The 16163-nt window shown below is 48.1% G+C and overlaps 1 protein-coding gene across 1 annotated transcript in view; it reads right to left on the reverse strand.

The window, feature by feature from the left end:
- Positions 1–2: 2 nt before the first annotated feature.
- MYO9A (myosin IXA) overlaps positions 3–16163 on the reverse strand; it is a gene marked incomplete at its 3' end in the record, with an annotated part of 151229 nt that continues 135068 nt past the window's right edge. The window contains exons 27-42 of the mRNA XM_009895571.1: positions 14456–14568; positions 13878–14035; positions 13058–13281; positions 12499–12615; positions 11622–11810; positions 10742–10789; positions 9961–10072; positions 9434–9495; positions 6987–7179; positions 6314–6442; positions 5868–5973; positions 5257–5388; positions 4049–4172; positions 847–1049; positions 500–642; positions 3–70 (exon numbers count right to left, since the gene is read on the reverse strand). Coding sequence (XP_009893873.1) covers positions 3–70; positions 500–642; positions 847–1049; positions 4049–4172; positions 5257–5388; positions 5868–5973; positions 6314–6442; positions 6987–7179; positions 9434–9495; positions 9961–10072; positions 10742–10789; positions 11622–11810; positions 12499–12615; positions 13058–13281; positions 13878–14035; positions 14456–14568 — 2121 coding nt within the window. The remainder of the gene's footprint in view (positions 71–499; positions 643–846; positions 1050–4048; positions 4173–5256; positions 5389–5867; positions 5974–6313; positions 6443–6986; positions 7180–9433; positions 9496–9960; positions 10073–10741; positions 10790–11621; positions 11811–12498; positions 12616–13057; positions 13282–13877; positions 14036–14455; positions 14569–16163) is intronic.

The raw sequence follows: 16163 nt of genomic DNA on the forward strand, positions 1-16163 counted from the left end.
GGGTCCCTCCGCAGCCGGCTCGGCCCCTCCGCCTTGGCGGGGCGCAGGGAGGTAAGTGCTACGCTTCTCTCTGTGCGGGGGAGGAAGGACCAGCGGAGGATTAGCACCCCGAAACCACCCGGCATCTCGGCGCCGCTCCCCGGAGACACATGCCATGAAGCCAGGACAAGGTTCCCAGCATCTCGCTGGAGGTAGCACCACCCAGGGTGACGTGGTGACGCTGGAGGAGTGCTCACCTCCCCACCAAACCCTGGGTGCTACCACCCACCTACCCAGGTCCACGTGCTTTAATCCTCTTTACACCCATTTTTATTGCTGGCTTTAAATTTCCTGCGGGCAGGAAGAACCAAATAAACCCTCCAAGCTGTAGAAAAACTTGAGCAACCTGATCTAGTTGAAGATGTCCCCGCTCATTGCTGGGAGGTCAGGCTAGATGATCTTTGAAGGTCCCTTCCAACCCAACCCATTCTATGATGAACCCAAGAACGCTTGCATTTACCCGAACGATCGGAGATGGCTCCTTCGGAGTCAAAGTTCAAATTTTCGGAGCTGTCGGCGGTGCCAATGGAGGCTTCGGACTCGAGGGTTTCGTCGTCAGAGGCACGGGGCTCCAGTGTCAGCATCTCGAATGTCAGCTCCTCCCTGCCAAAACCAACCCAATCCTATTGACCAATCAGGACCAAAAAAGGTGGGGAGAAGAAAGGGATGCACATACGCCAAGAGATCATGGAGGGATGGAGTCCTCCAGGTCACTCTGTGAGTAGCACATCAACCGTATGATGTCAAGCAACATCCATAGGTAGCCTACAGCTAGGGGACGTTACTTGAACCCTCGGCCAGACTCACTTTTCCTTCTGCAGGCTCTCAATCTGCTCGGTCAGCACCTTCTCCTCCTGCTGCATGGCCACTTGCTGCTGCTCCGTCACCTCCATCTCCATGGCTTCCTCGCTGCTCATGGTCTCCTCGGGGACGTCTGTCACCGAGGGTAAGCGCACAGCAACAGGAGACGTCGGGCTGGGGTAGGCACCACGTCGCACACGTCCTTTGCCCTGAAGAGAGACAACGGCATCACCATCACCAGCCAAAGTGATTTTGCAAACATCTCAGGTGCCAACCACAGTGCTCTCCCAAGGAGCAAAGACGACAGTCCCAGTCATCGGTCCTTAGTGCGCTGCCAGCAGTCGCACCCAGGGCCCTCCAAAATCTCCCTCCAGGCTGGGAGAGAAGAACTCAACACATTGGAGGGGGTGGGGATGGAGGTGGTGAGGATGGAGGCGGTGAGGATGGCGCTTGACAGACCATCTACCAGCTGATGGACCAAGTGCAACTCGGACTTCAAAGCAAGCCCAGCTGGCGGCAGGATGGGTTTCCGCAAAGCCCACAGCCTGTGCGATGGGAAGCTTGACCTGCCAGGTGGCCGCGTTGGCTCTGGGTGGGAGCACCACCAGGGCTTTGATGTCAGGGCACCTGGCTCCTGCTTTATTATTAGATTGCATCTCGCATCCTTCCCTTGCCCACCCTTGGTATCTCCAGAACATCACAAGGGTCTCCACCAACTCCTGCGGCAAATGGTAATACACCTAATCCCATTGCCCATGCTCTGATCTCCTGTACATGAGATCCATAAACCAGGACTACCTCCAGTGGTCCGTTATAAGACAATAAATGTTAATTTTTGCACCGGCAGTTAAACAGAGAGATTTAATGCAGTGGTCCCTGCTGAAAAGCTCTGAAGAACCATCTATTTTCCTTTTATTATTAAAACCAGTCGTGCAAAAGCACTCAAACAGGGGCAGTAGGTATGGAGGAATATTATACGTGCAGCTGCTTTACCCTTCAAGGACCAGCTCTACGGATCTGCTCCATAGAGTAGAAGAAAAAGATGGATTTTTAGGGTTGAGGGACACCACGCACATTAAAAAGCTTTTATCTTAACCATTATCATAACCAGACACATCTCATCTTGTAAATTCAAGATCCGGAACCAACCGGGACTTAAGAGATGTCAACCAGCCTGAGTCATGCCCATCACTTGCTGCTCTCCTCCTGACAACCATCACCCAGGACGAACCTGCATCTCCTTGCGGTCGAACACCTCATTGCAACACAGCTTTTCTCCCCGTTGGACTATTTAAGCCCTGCAGTCAGGGCATCCCCGGGTCTTCCTGAGAACACACGTGCCCAGCGCAGGTTGCAGGGTAAAGGAGTCTCCCTGTTTTCTTTAAAAGCAAGATTTGCTCCGTTTTGCCCCTTTCCTCTTTTAACGTCACATCTGAGACACCTTCCTTCATCAGCAAAGCCATTCCCACGCCCCGGTGTTCCTCTGACGACACCTCACGTGGGCCTCCTGAGCTGAAACACAGCTACCTGAATCCTATTAGCCAAAACCCCGGAGATCCCAAAGATCCCACCGGCTCATGGACTTAAGCCCCTGCAAATGGTGTGCTTGCAAAAAAGCATCAGGGCAGCAGAGCTCGAATTTTGCTCTTCTCCGTCTCCTGACCCTCACAGATGCTGAAGGATGGGCAGAAGCATCATGGGCTGAACCTGGTCAGAAGGGAAACAGCCCCACAAGCATCCCCAAAAACCTGCAGGTGCTCTCCTCATCTGCCATGGTCTCACTGGGAACTCAGACTCAAGCTGGGACGGAGTAGGGGGCTCCTCCTAATTCAAACCTGGGTGTCCTGACCTTGTGTTCAAGGTGGTGCTCCTCCTCCAAGAAGGTGGAGGAGACCTTTGGATGCCTCGTGCTCTCCAAGGCATCCGAGCTGGGGGCTTTATCTGCTATCTCGAGATAGAGCAGCACTGCAAAATCAACTTGATGCTGAAAGGTATCCTGAGCAAGCAGAAATTGAGGTGGGAAGGGACGGGATGAGGCAAGCAAAGCATAGCAGAGGGAAGCACAGGATGGAATAAAGAAAATAAAATAGAAAAAAAAAATAAGTAGGGAGGGGAAAAGGGGTGGAAAGCGTTTTTTCGAGGAGCTGCGTGCAGGGATGGCCGAGCGCCGGCCGTCCCGAACTCCTGCCGCCTGGGGGACCTGCGGGAGAAACGGTGACCCTGAGGAGCAGCACCCGCTCGGGGACGGGATGGGCAACGTCACGGACAATGGCCGGTGGGACGGGGCTGGAATGAGCGGCGGTGACACACAACGGAGGGACGCGGCGGCTGGCGCAGGGCGCGTTGCAGTTAATACATACCGGGATTGAACTGCGGGTTATGCTCATAAATCTAACTGCAATTAGTACGGGTTTCTGGATTAGAGAGGAGATGAAAAGGAAAGCAGAAGGTTAGAGTGCACATGCCGTCGCCCTTCCAAAAAACCCGTTTCTGTTCATTTTTATGGTTTTGGGGTTTTTTTTTTAACTGGTATAAGCAGGGCAGCTCTGCAGCGCCAGCCCCACAATCTTGGGCATCCCCAAAAAAGCAGGAGCACCGTGTCCCTGAGGACCACAGTGGGCAGGTCCAAAGCAGAGGGGCCGCTCGGCTCCTTAACCCAAGCCTGGGACGACAGAGCTGGGCCGAGTCCGTCCCTCTCCCGCAGCCCAGCAAGCCAAGCGCAGCGTGCATCTGTAGCCCGCCGGCCCTGCGGGAAGCATGGAAGCTCAATGAGATGGGTTTGAGGCTCCCAAAAAGACAGTGCGGGAGCAGGGAGAGCCTTTGGGGAGTTCATTTTGGGTTCAGATAATGTGACTGAGCACAAAAAAGGATGGTCCAGGTCTCCCATGGGGCGATGTCAAGCCGGTCAATGAAAAGCTTGATTCAACCCAGGACCAAAAAAGCTCAAATGAAGGTGGAAACGTTGATCAGGAGCATCTGAGCTGGAGTGATCATGTTTCCACAGACCGTTTCCACCTCCTCATGCTTTGGGAGGACTCCCTGCAAAGGCGAGGAGCCACCGCGGGCCTGAGGGTCCCTGTCCTGAGGAAGATGGCGTGGGAGGTTGCAAGGGGTTGGGGAGGCTGGGATAAGCAGAAGAAGATAAGGTAGGGTTGCTACAGGGGCAAGGAGAGGACAGAAAGGGACACAGATGGCTTTGGCATCTCACCATTGATCTGCGGATCAAGGAGAGGCGGCTCTTGGCTTTGTTCTCCGCAAACTCCAGGCTGTTGATGTCCTTGAGACGAGCCTTGTATTTGTTCATCTGCTCGATGACGATTAATTCTACGCAACTAATGGGGGGAAAAAACCCAAAAGAAAACAAAATGGGAGGAGGAAATGATTTGATCTGAGCTGTCTCTGTCTCACCTGAAGATCTGCCCTGATGGAAAGGCACAGAGGGAGAAAGATCCAGCTGGAAACCAGAGAGTAGTGGAAATTCCCTTAAAAAGAGGGATAACAGGCTATGGATGGATCAAGGAACTTGGACAAGAGAAATTGAAGATCTCCAAGGATGCCACTGGAGAAATTTTCCCCCCTTGGAAGAGGGATGAAGGAACTACAAACCTGGGGAAGGCGGGTTGCTTCCAGCTCGCTTGCGGACAGTAATGCTGCAGCGAGCTCGGTTAGCTGAGCTGTTGAATGCTGTCAGGAGTGCGTTTGGGGAAAAAAAAAAAAGTCCTTTCTGCGTAATAAAATTAGAGGATGTGCTACAGTTAAAGTCTAAGGGAAAAGCTACAAAGAAATCCTGTTGAAGGATGAGTGCTCCTACCAGCTGGGTCTCCAAGCACACTCTGGTCTTCAACAATTTTAAGACTTACTGGAGGTAAGCCTACTTCTTTCAGAAGCCCAGCCCTTCACTGGATGGTTTCCATTATTATAATTGTCTCCATTATCTATTTTTAAATCTATTCAATACAAGCCAGACTGAATTTGGGCAAGCACTTCACTTTTTCTCTGTAAAACCTTTGCAATTACATCAAATACCTTAAAGAAATCTAAGCGTGCGACATTAAGGTTGCTGCAGACCAAACAAGCTCACCTCCTCAAATAAAAACCACAAAATTAAGATCTGCTTGCCAGAAATGGTATTAACTACAAAACCACATCAGCACAAGCTCCACCTTGTCCTGCTGAGATGGGCCGGCCAAGAGCGCAAGCTGATCTGCCCTTCATCGCTTAAAAATCCCCGTTCAGTAACTTCTTGGGGATTGAGAGAATATGACATATCTTCATGAAGATGCACTTTATATGTTTGTAATTTCCATGCTAAAGCTCTCTACTCGTGATCCATTTGACCGTACTAAGGGTTATTAAGGCGTGAGTGGTGACGTGGCAATCGTTACGGAGCTGGATCATCCAGCACCACGTTCTTACGTGGTTGTTTTACTGATGTCCTGAACGCTCTGCAGCGGGTCCGTCGTATCAGGGCAGCGGAGGATACAGGGAGCAAAGACGATGGCCAAGGCATTTGCTGACATGCGATTGGTCTCTTCTTGGAGGGCAATCCTAAAAAAAATAGGGATTAAGAGAGAAGTCAGAGGTGAAGGCACCTGCACTGCACCTCTTCCACATGGCCACGGAGGAATAGAGGAGATGACATTTCTACAGTGCAATCTTGCTCTGCTAGCAAGCGCACTGCTTCTTTCTTTCTCCATCAAGCAGAGCATCTTTGCTCTGCTTGATAGAGAAAGCCAAACCTGAAAACATCTCAGGTGTTCTCAAGGCAGGGAAACAACGGGTGTTTTCCACCCAGAAAACCTGTCCCTGCAGTGGCAAGAGGCACCATGGACCCACAGGCACCATGAGAGACCAGAGCACCGTGGAGGTTGCTCACCAATACAAGCATCATTTGGAGAAACAGCTCTGGGGCCACCTCCTGGGAGACATGATGGACCTGAAAGCTCTTCCCTGTCCCTTGCCCACCTGCTTTTGGGCTCACCTATTTTGGTATGAAGGATGCCTGAAGCTGCCCTGGCCCAACGTACCTCACCAGGTGGAAGATGAGACGCTCCAAGGTGCTGAGATGGGTGCGGGAGAGCTGATCTATGACCGAATACACTCCCCGCACTGTCTCCTTCCTCTCCTGGAGGCCTGCGGAGAAAGCACCAGCGTTTAGGGGCAGCTTTTACAGCTTCCTCCTATTTAAAACAACACCTTCTTAACGCTTACTTACTTTTACTACTTAAAAGATGGATCTTTTGGCTAATGGTTTGGGCTGAAATCTGCCACCAAAGACAAGACTGAACTGCCCGTGGCTTTGCGTAAAAAAAAAAACCCTTATAGACAAAAACTCAGACTTTGAAATCAGGCAAATACAACTTGGTAAAACCAGCTGGTTTGGCCACAAAGAGTAAAAATCCCGAAGTTTGGCGCCAAAAGCGGCCACCGTTTCCCTCTGCCAAGGGAACGGATAGCAACGGAGGCTCCTTACCCATCGCCCGCAGAAACTCCTCGTAGAGCTCGAAGGTCATGAGAGGGTTGGGCAGATCTCGGAGCCACTGCTTGAACACGCTGGCGATGACGTGGATGTTGTAGTCGTCTAAATTCACATTCTCAATGTCTGGGTTTGGCAGCAGATTGAGGAAAAAGAAAAAAAACAAGAGGCAGCAATCAATATGAAGCTGTTAGTGAAGCCAGAGGGCTGGACTAGATGACCTTTAAAGGTCCCTTCCAACCCAAACCAGTCCATGATAAGCTACTCCTCTACGACAGAAAACATTCATGTGCCACCCCAAACCCACACTGAGTTTAACGGCAAAAAATCCAGCGTTTGATTTCAGCTCCACATGTTAAAATTAGAGAGAAATGCATTTCCCAGGGCAAGTAACCATAGGAGGGAACAAAAGATTTCCCTTCTTGCTGGCATCTATTGCTATGTTTAAGTAAGGCAGTGTTTTCCCTCACTAGAATGACTTTTTTCACATATTGCACCCAAAAAAGCATGAGTAGATGACTTGAGTTTTGATTGGAGACGTGAAAGCATCACTTGCACAGCCCACACCTTGTTTCGCCCCGATGATGCATCCCACCTTCCTCACATCCAACTTAGCTGTTGCACAGACTTTTTTCCCCCGTGTGGGTTTTTTTTTTTCCCCACCGTTTACCTGTATCGAGTCCTTGCCGCAGCTCCTTGATCTTGTTGGTGGACCCTGATTTTCTGTAAATGCCCTCTGTGTACAGCCCATGCATTTCGATGTAGTTGATGAGCTTCTCCACCAGTACCGGCACCGCTCGCTCCTCACTGGTCAACCGGGAGAGCTCCACACCGAACTGCCGAGATGACAGCTCAGGGTCATACTGAAGAGGAAAAAGCAAAAAAGAGTTTTAAAATCCTTTTAGGAAGGTGCAGCGCTTGGTCCAACTGCTATTCAGACTTCTTCAGCTGATCCAGGTGACATGCAAGAGGACAGGACAGCCAGCAATGTACATCTTGCAACGCTTGCACGGTCTCTGGGCATGCGCCTGAAGTCATAAAGTTTGGATTTTCTTTCTTTAACCACCCCACTGTGGTTATATTCTCAGCCTGGCAGAGCCACCGCAGCCGGGCATGGTCCTCCTGCACCTCCTGCCCCTTTGGCACCCTCTCCAGGGGCGATTTCACTCCCCAAAGAGGATGTACGAAGCAGAACAGGTAAATCTGAGTCTCGGGTACTTAGATCAACTCGCAGCATTGGCAATTACAAAATGTCTGTGAACAAACACGATGTCAAAATCAGAGCATGGAAGAAAACATCTACATCTGTCAGGGAAGACCCTTTCTCCAGCTGCAAAGGCTCACTGGAGATGTGATATCTGGCAAATGCAAATGAGAACAAAGTCCTCCTGCATGAAAGGTTCTGGATGAGAAAAGTTAAAAGACCCAATAAAATTTTGACACAAAATGCCCAGCCCCAGTGAAAGGACCGTGAGATGGCACGCTGCAACCCAGTCATCAGCGAGATGGTGGTGACCATGACCCAGGTCACAGCACCATTTATAAGCACTCCTGCATCTTTGTTTTTCCCATTCAATGTCATCCTTTCATCAACGTTGTCAACTTTATGAGATGATGTGGTGAAGATGACCATGCTGTTTCATGCTCTAGAGAAAAAAAACACCCCAGGATCATCTGGTCTCAGCTACCAGTTGAACTTCATCACCTGCTGCTCAACCAGCCTGCTTGGCTGCTAAAGCCATCAGCAAATGCGATGCCACAAACCTCATGTGCTACTTTACTCAAGTCAAGTAGCTCTGAGATGAGGACCAAGCATGGGTGAAAGCAATTCTATGGCCATCAAGAGAGATGAGCTTGGTGCTTGCTCAAGTTCACCGTAGATTTGGAGAAACAGATCCAGTCTGGGACAAGGCTAACAGTTACAAAATCAACCGTTGCCAGAAAATAAAGACCTCTTTCTCAAAGCATAATAGATGGTTTGTGGCTCCCCGTTGCTGAAAACAACCCGAAAAACGTTAACCCACTAGACACAGACAAGCCAGAGCCTTCCTAGAGAACGACCTCTGACCGCCCAAGTGGAAAGCTACCGTAGAGACATGGTGAACTCGCTTCCCTGGTTACAGCACAAAAACTACCTTGTGCAGAGAAACCCCAAGAAACGAGAATGCTCCAAGCATTTCTGAGCTTCTCTGAAAAAAATTTATCAGAGATCTCATTGAACTTTCCAGATTTTAAAGTGGAAACTCATCTGAGGCGTTCCCAGCTCTTGCAAAAATACTGCCAGAAAGGGAAAGAATGCAGTAAAAATACTATATATATTCAAAATACAAATATATTCAAATACACATATGTATCTTCAAATATATATATTTTCAATGTACATATGCAGATTATTTCTTGGGAAAAATGTAATCATGCAGCCTTATGCTGGCTGTATATTATGGAGGCTGTATATTATGGAGGCTGTTCTTCTTCCAGAAGCCTTCCAGGGAGCTGATAAAGCTTTGCACACATTATTATTTTGGCTGTATTAACATTCTTCGGGGCACAAAAGAAACTATTTAAAAGAAAACCCACCAAATCTTGATGATTCATTGTCAGCCGGGGCGACCTGCTGCATTCATTCACTGTCCTCCATACCCTTAAACCCAGCAAATAATATTTAATTCCCCTCTAAGGAGGACGGCGAGTGCTTGAGCATCCTCCACCCACCCTTCCTCCCTCAGCTCGTTTGGGGACTACGCCGTTAGCCTGAGCAGGGACCAGTGAGCTCAAGAAAAACCCCACATTCAAGAATAACCCCACACTTCTAAGTCCTTAAAAGCTACGAAACGAGGCAACTTTCTGTTATTCAGTGCGGTTCCAAGGGCAGGGAACATCGCTGCAACCTCTGCTGCATGACTGGGCAGATATATAGTGATGCATCGCTGCGTTACTCCCAAAATACATGCAAACACCCAAGCACTGGTTGGAGAGACCTTCAGGGATCTCCGGTCCAAGCTCCTGCTCGAAGGAGGGTTATTGCCAGCATTATATCAAGTTCTGCGCCCGCAAACATTTTTTATACAAGCCACTTGAAAGGTATTTAATGAAAGAACAGGCACGAGAGACATTTACCTTTTTGGAGCACTTGGTCGTGGTTTTAAGACAGCACTTCTTGTGACAAGCATATTTACATACTGCAATGAAGAAAAATAGTATTTAATGATTCGAAAAGTCCTATCGCTGGAGCAATATGAATTACAATGAATTAAGTAGCTCCTCTCAGGACTAGCAGGTCAAAAGCACGTTGAATTTGCAGTTTCCAGGGGCCCAGCCTATATTAGATCCTCTCAAACCAAAAAAAAAAAGAAAAATGAAGTCTTTCATTTTAAAGGTCTCATATTTAAGTCCCCGAAACATTAAAAAAAACATGTAATGCAAAGCTCCCAAAAAACTAACTGTACCACGAGGACTGGAAACACTGCTAGGATGGACTTAATAGTTGACTTCAGAAACCCTTAAGATCTGTCCCAAAAGCTTCTCTAATGTCAAAAAAAAGCCGAATTATTTGAGAGTGGGGTTGCAAGAAACACCTTTCAAAATCCAAAAACTCATCACCGTGATACAAGCAGATGAAAAAAGACCAAAGAGAGAGTGCTTACATTTACAAACAGAAGCCCTGTCCATTATCCAGATCAAGGAGGAACAATATTCACAGTAGGTGGGGATGCTGTACTGGGTCGCCTTAAAAATGTGACCGTTGTGCTCTTCCACCTGCGATGATAAAGGTTGGATGGTGAGAAAAAGGAGATGGGTGCTTGGTCTGCTGCAAAACTGGGAGATGAACACAGTCAGCTCTCCAACTTGTAGCTGTTATTTGCTTTTATTTGCTATTTTTGTTTCCTCTTCAGCCCAATAACCCCATAGGCAACCCAAACAGACATCCAGCCTGTATGGGAACCGAACCATTGTGCAAGCAGGTTAGAAACTGTGTTTGACTGAGGTTGGCTGGTCAACTTCTCCATGTTAAGAAGGTCTTCTATGCATCCGTGGCCCCTTTCTCCTCTGCACTTGCATGCTCCCTAGTACTATCATATCCTCTAGGAAAAAAGGAGATGTCATCTCCTCCATCTCTGATATTAGAGATGTAAAACACACACTGTAAGTTTGCGCAGAAATCCAGAACACCACTTTCTCCCTGTATCGCTATGTAATAACTCCTGACATTATGTTTGCTGTCTTGACTGATGTGGGACATGTTTTCAGAGAGAAACCTACAGCAATCCTTGATCAAGCAAACCAAATCCACCTTGTGTATCTTTCTAGCACGTCCTTTCATGGCTGCGATGTTCAGATCTCAGCATAGGACGTGTCATGAGCAGATATCTTACTGCTCATCATCCTGGCCACAAGGACGTTAACTTTTTAACGCGCTCAACTCACCACATCTGCTTCCTTTTTTCTTCTCTTTTTTCGTTCCGTTTTTGGCACCTGGTATTAGAAAGAGATTTAAGCATATTTACGGGCAATTTCCCCAGGTAAAGCGCAAAGAGGGCTCATATCTAACATTGCCGCTGCTTTGCAGCCTCATCCTCCAGTGCAACTGCAGCCCCAGGAAAGCCACCGCAGAAAACTCTCCTACGGATCACCCCGTATTCAGAAACCTCCCGGACAACTGTCTCCATATTCATCTCAGAGTTGAGATTAGCTGCTCCTCTAGCTCCAAGTCCAGCATCAGTGACCTAAAGCTCTCCCATCTCATGCAAGACACTCAAGGATAACGTAGCACAGCACTGTAACTAGAGCCACTCTGAAGAATACCTGCCCGGGGAGGACCCGGAGCAGAAAAGCCAGAAGATGGGCTATTTATACAATAATCACCATCTCCCAAACCCAGCCTGAGACCCTGTGGTTGTCCTTGCAGACAATATGAAACAGAAAGCGAGGAGATCGGGTTTGTGAAAGGCACACCACAAGCTCTGACTTTCCTTTAAAGATTGACATACACACCCCCAACCTAAAAACGAAGCACCAGAATCTGCCTTTCCAACCATACACACATGGTTGCAGCTTTGCCCTGGAGACATCTACATGTTGGCATTGGCACTGACCAAGGTCCAGCTCAGTCCAGACGTGAACTGGGGTTTGCTGAGCCCAGTGAAACACAACCAATGAATCAGGCCTTGCGTGCCGGCTTATGTTGTCCGCCTCGGCTTAAAGCAGAGGTGAAGACAACAGAGGCTCCCATGTGTCTACAGAGAGCATAACCCCACGGAAAGACAGTTCCCAAATCTTCAAGGGGCTTAAGAAAAGTGCCGATTACCTTCACGGCTGTGTAGTCCAGTGGTTTGTACTCTATCATATATTCATCCAGGAAGACTTTGAAGGTATTGACCCAGACTTTAACTGGAGACTCACTCCAGTCCCTCTGTTCAAGCCTCATGGTCTTCTCCAGAATCTGCTCGAATAAGGCGTAGAGGTCCTTATAGCGGATGCTTTTCCCATCATCCATCTTTTACGGAAACAAGCAAAAAGAAAAGCAATTTTTATACATCCCAGACTGCCTATTCTGCTCCAGACAATTATTTCAGCCCGACTGGCTTCCAACCGCTCAGGGAAAGTCCAAGTATGATTAAAAGAAGGAAAAAAGGATCATCTAATAGAGAGTTGTTTCGTGACCTTTGGCAGCGTGGCTTGTCAGTGAGCAGAGCAGGAGGATGTTAAGTGCCAGCTCAAGTCTTAGAGGGAACTTTTTGTACAATCTGGGCAATAAAATAGCTTTTTTTGATCACTGTGATCATGAGCCATAGCAATCACTGCTCGGATTCAGAAGTAGCAGAAGAGCAGAGCTCCGCATTGCTTAGATGTCTCCACCACTCATAAATGTAACACAAAGGTTTCCAAGCACTTTGGGTGGCAAATAGGAGTTTATTGACTTACTGTCATCTCCCATTTGATGGGGAGTGAGCTGTACTGAGAAGATCAAAAATCTCTTCTCAATGTATATTGAGAGCTGGCTAATGAGGAAGAGTTAGTTTGAATTTACAGCGCATGGGACTGAATACAAAGGAAGAGCATCCATTCTTTGGGATGAGTAGACCAGGAATGGAAAGCTCGGCAACATCTCCACCACCAGGAGGACCCAGAGCACCTTGTTTCTCCTGGAGGTGGAAGTTCTCACCCGTCAGCCAGTCACTTACTGCCAACGCCGAGGAGTAAAAGCTGAAGATATTTTGTCGGAATTCCTTCAGTGCTTTCTTGAATACAACGTCTACCAGCGTGTCCTTCTTGCTGTCCTCGTTCTCCAGTTCATTCATCTGGGAAACCAAAGGGGTTTATGCACCCACGCCACTTTTGCTGGGCTGAGCACCACGTGAGATGAAGCAGCACTAATGAGCAGCTGCTCCACCACAGGCAGACAATGTTAGTAATGATTACAAGGCGGTTTCTCCTGCATGCAAACTAGAAACACGAGCGTTTCCCCACAGCCTTCAACTCCTGCCCTCCTAGGCCACCCATTTCTGATGCCACCAGGGGCAGCTCAAAGCAGTGGAAGCACTGAAGCCGCTGTGATGACCACGTGGTGCACGCACAGTGTGCCCACCTTTTCTCCCAGGCCTGCCCTGGTGCGTGCTGTGCATCCTTCGGTTAATTATTAGTATTGCTACTGCTGCCCCCAGGATAATTTTGGCTTTGTTGTCTCTGCCTCCTCTTCAAGCTCTCTGATGATTTAACTGGAACAGCGAGGGCAGGAGTTACCTTTTTCAGGAGAAACTCATCCATGCTCTTCAAGTCGCTAGCGCTGGTTATGATCTGCAGCGAGTCGTTCTGCCACTGCACGGGCTCCAGAGCCACATTGCTGATCTTGACGCTGCGCTTGCGTTTCACTTTGGGAGAAGGCTCCTTGTTCTCCTTAAACTCCCGCCGGTAGATACCGGACAGCTCGGGACTCCGCGGGGGGGTCAGGTGGTGAGGGCCCAACTCTACAGGTGATAATTTAAAAGGGGAAAAAGAGATTGAAGAGTAGATGAAAAATAATTCTGCTGCTAAAACAAGGAGATGGGCATCAGAATAAACCTGCGGAGGAGAAAAGCCCTATGTGGTACTCATAGGAAGATTAAATGTCATTTCTCCTTTGGGTATTTCCTCTGTCAAGCAGGGAAACAGCTGTCCATGTCCAGACGGCTGCCAGGAGGATTAGCAACACGGAATTCCTCGAGACCCATTTTGGATCCCACCCTCTAACCTACTTGTCACAGTTTTGGGTTGACGCCATCCGTGAATTCAAGAGTCGTGAACCAGCACGGACGTTCGATTTGCGCAGCTTCCCAATTCGTTTTCCCACAGCAGCTTCAGCTAGACCACACCATCGTACACGATACTCCCATTTACTGATGCCCTAACCCTACAGATAAGCCAGCTCTCCTTGGTTCTACATCTTTACCCAAGCCCCTCCATATCGAGCTACGCTGGGTTGTAGCGTAAAGCCAGACTTATGTCAGCTTTTCCCTCTGCCGTGAGACCAAACGCAATTTCTCTGCTCCTTACAACACGGGCACCATCCCACCCCACCACTTACCTTCACCAAGCTGCAAGCCAGAAATCACCTCCCTGCCGGGAGCTTCTTCCTCCGCGTACAGCTCTAGCAGCTCAGACTGGGTAGCAAGCTTCTCCCGTGGGGTCTTCTTCTCCCCCTGCTTTCCCTTCACCCAGAACCTCATCTTGGCTCGCTGAGGCCTGGAAATAAGTCATGGAAAGAGGAACCACCTTAACTAGGAAAATGTCCTTCTGCCCAAAACTAACCCAAATCTCCCAGACCTTCATGGTGTTTGAGGAGGAGTTAAATCCACACAACTTCTACCGGAGAAACCAGGCTATGTGTCCTCAGGAAAGGCAAGAAACTCAAGTTTCATGCATGCAACTGGATGGTTTGGGATGGGACGTCTGGCCAATGTCGTTAAAACTTTATCATGATAGCAGCAGGACGCTTTTCCTAATTGGGCACGTTCACGGTCTTCTAGGAAAGGTGGGACAAGGAACTTATGTGCTGGTTTTGGCTGGTGGAGCTCCAAAGGACCCAGGCTGGTTCAGCAAAGTGACAGAGAGCAAGAATGACAGAGGAGGGACTCGTCTCCCATCTCCCACCATGTTTCCTACCTCCCATCCGGAGCCAGGCTCTTCTGCGTGGCCGCCAGCTTCCCGATCTCCCCCTGAGACATGGTTTTGTGCAGTTTCGTTTGGCCTTCCCCAGAGGCAAGTCGCTGCACTGTCTGTAACGATTCCAAGCATGAAGCGTTTAAAAATGAGACAGCTCTTGGGATGCCAGCTGATTAATTTTTTTTCCCCTAACAAAAACTTGACATTTCATCTGTTATGTCTTTATTTCTATCTGCCTACAGGTGAAACCCTACAGTTCTGTCAAGCTAGCTACAACTAGAGAAATATTTTAACGAATCCTGAAAAAGAAAGGGATTTCCCTTGCTCCAAACTCTACATGACGTCCAACCTTCTTTCTCCTTGAGCAACCAATGATGCAAACCAGTGTGCACCAAGTGACAGGTCCTCATCACTCAGCCTACACAACTGCTCCACCGGCTTGGTCTGGGTAGCCCAACTCTCCAACCCAGCAGAGCCATGTTAGCCACGACAAAGTGATTTGTGGTGTTCCTAGCACCAAAGGAACCTTCAACCACGTGGATCTGTCCCAGCAGAGCCTCCTCCTCCAACTCTTATTGAGGACTTGACAGAAAAGACGACCAAAATCTTTGTGCCAAGGACACGTCAAAATGAATCCTTTAGAAATAAAGAGATTTTGCAGCTTTAACACAAAGGATCCCCTCTTTCACCACCATTTAAAATGCCCTGAGATCATTTTTAACTGTGAAATGAATTTGCAATAATTCAACTTAACAGGATTCCATTAAATAGCCCAGAAACTGTATTGTCACATTTAAAAAAAGTAGCATTTTTTTGTTTCTTCCTTTTTTTTTTTTTTTTTTTCCCCCAATTGCAGCTGTGATTTCAGAGTTTGACTCCTGCAGGAGACACTTTTGGCATGAGGAAAGCAGGGAATCAGGTTGTAGCTAAGGATATGGAAGATGATGGTTAAGTATCTCCTGTAGCTTTCCCATCACCTAAATGTCTCAACTGAACACACTGTGTTTTTAAGCATTTCCTTTTCTTCTATTAAAAACATTTCTAATACAATTATGGAAAATATGGGCTGCAGGGGAGTCACATTTACCATATTTACTCTCTTTGAACACCTAATTTTTCACCCCTGGACTAACCTCTCTACCAGCCAGGAGATGGCAGCACATAAGGCGAAACTGCCACCGGGAAAGCAAGAAACCGCCTAAACCGTCAAAGGGTTTCTTGTTCCTGTCACTCTCATAGTTGGGTGATGATCACACATAAATTGCAGATGGATACTGGGGAAAAAAACACCCTCAAGACCCATAAAATTGATTTCCATCCAGCCCAAACTTACTACTTGTGTTTAAAAATGACATTTGCCCCCACAATATAGTTCTGTTCTTGAGTAATTTCAACTTTTTAATCACTTTCAGCGGTTTGTTTTTCTTTTTAAGTATTTTGTGGAGGCATTTACTCCCTTTTTTCTATTTCAAAGCCTTTTCAAGCACATTGGTAAGTGCTGACCGTGGCGGGCAGGCTGAGGGGATCGCCCGAGCAACGCAGGGGTTGCTCTATAGGACACCACGTACACTTTCTTTTTAACATATTTATCATATCTACTGCACAAGCAGATCTAGTGTACAGCTTCTGGAGCAGAGCAAAGCAAGTGAAACCCCTGGCTCACGCAGAAGCCTGAGTCAAAAACATCTGTAAGGCACTTTGTAGACAA

Source organism: Charadrius vociferus, unplaced genomic scaffold (genome assembly GCF_000708025.1).
Source record: "Charadrius vociferus isolate BGI_N301 unplaced genomic scaffold, ASM70802v2 scaffold132, whole genome shotgun sequence".
In the NCBI taxonomy this organism is placed as follows: Eukaryota; Metazoa; Chordata; class Aves; order Charadriiformes; family Charadriidae; genus Charadrius; species Charadrius vociferus.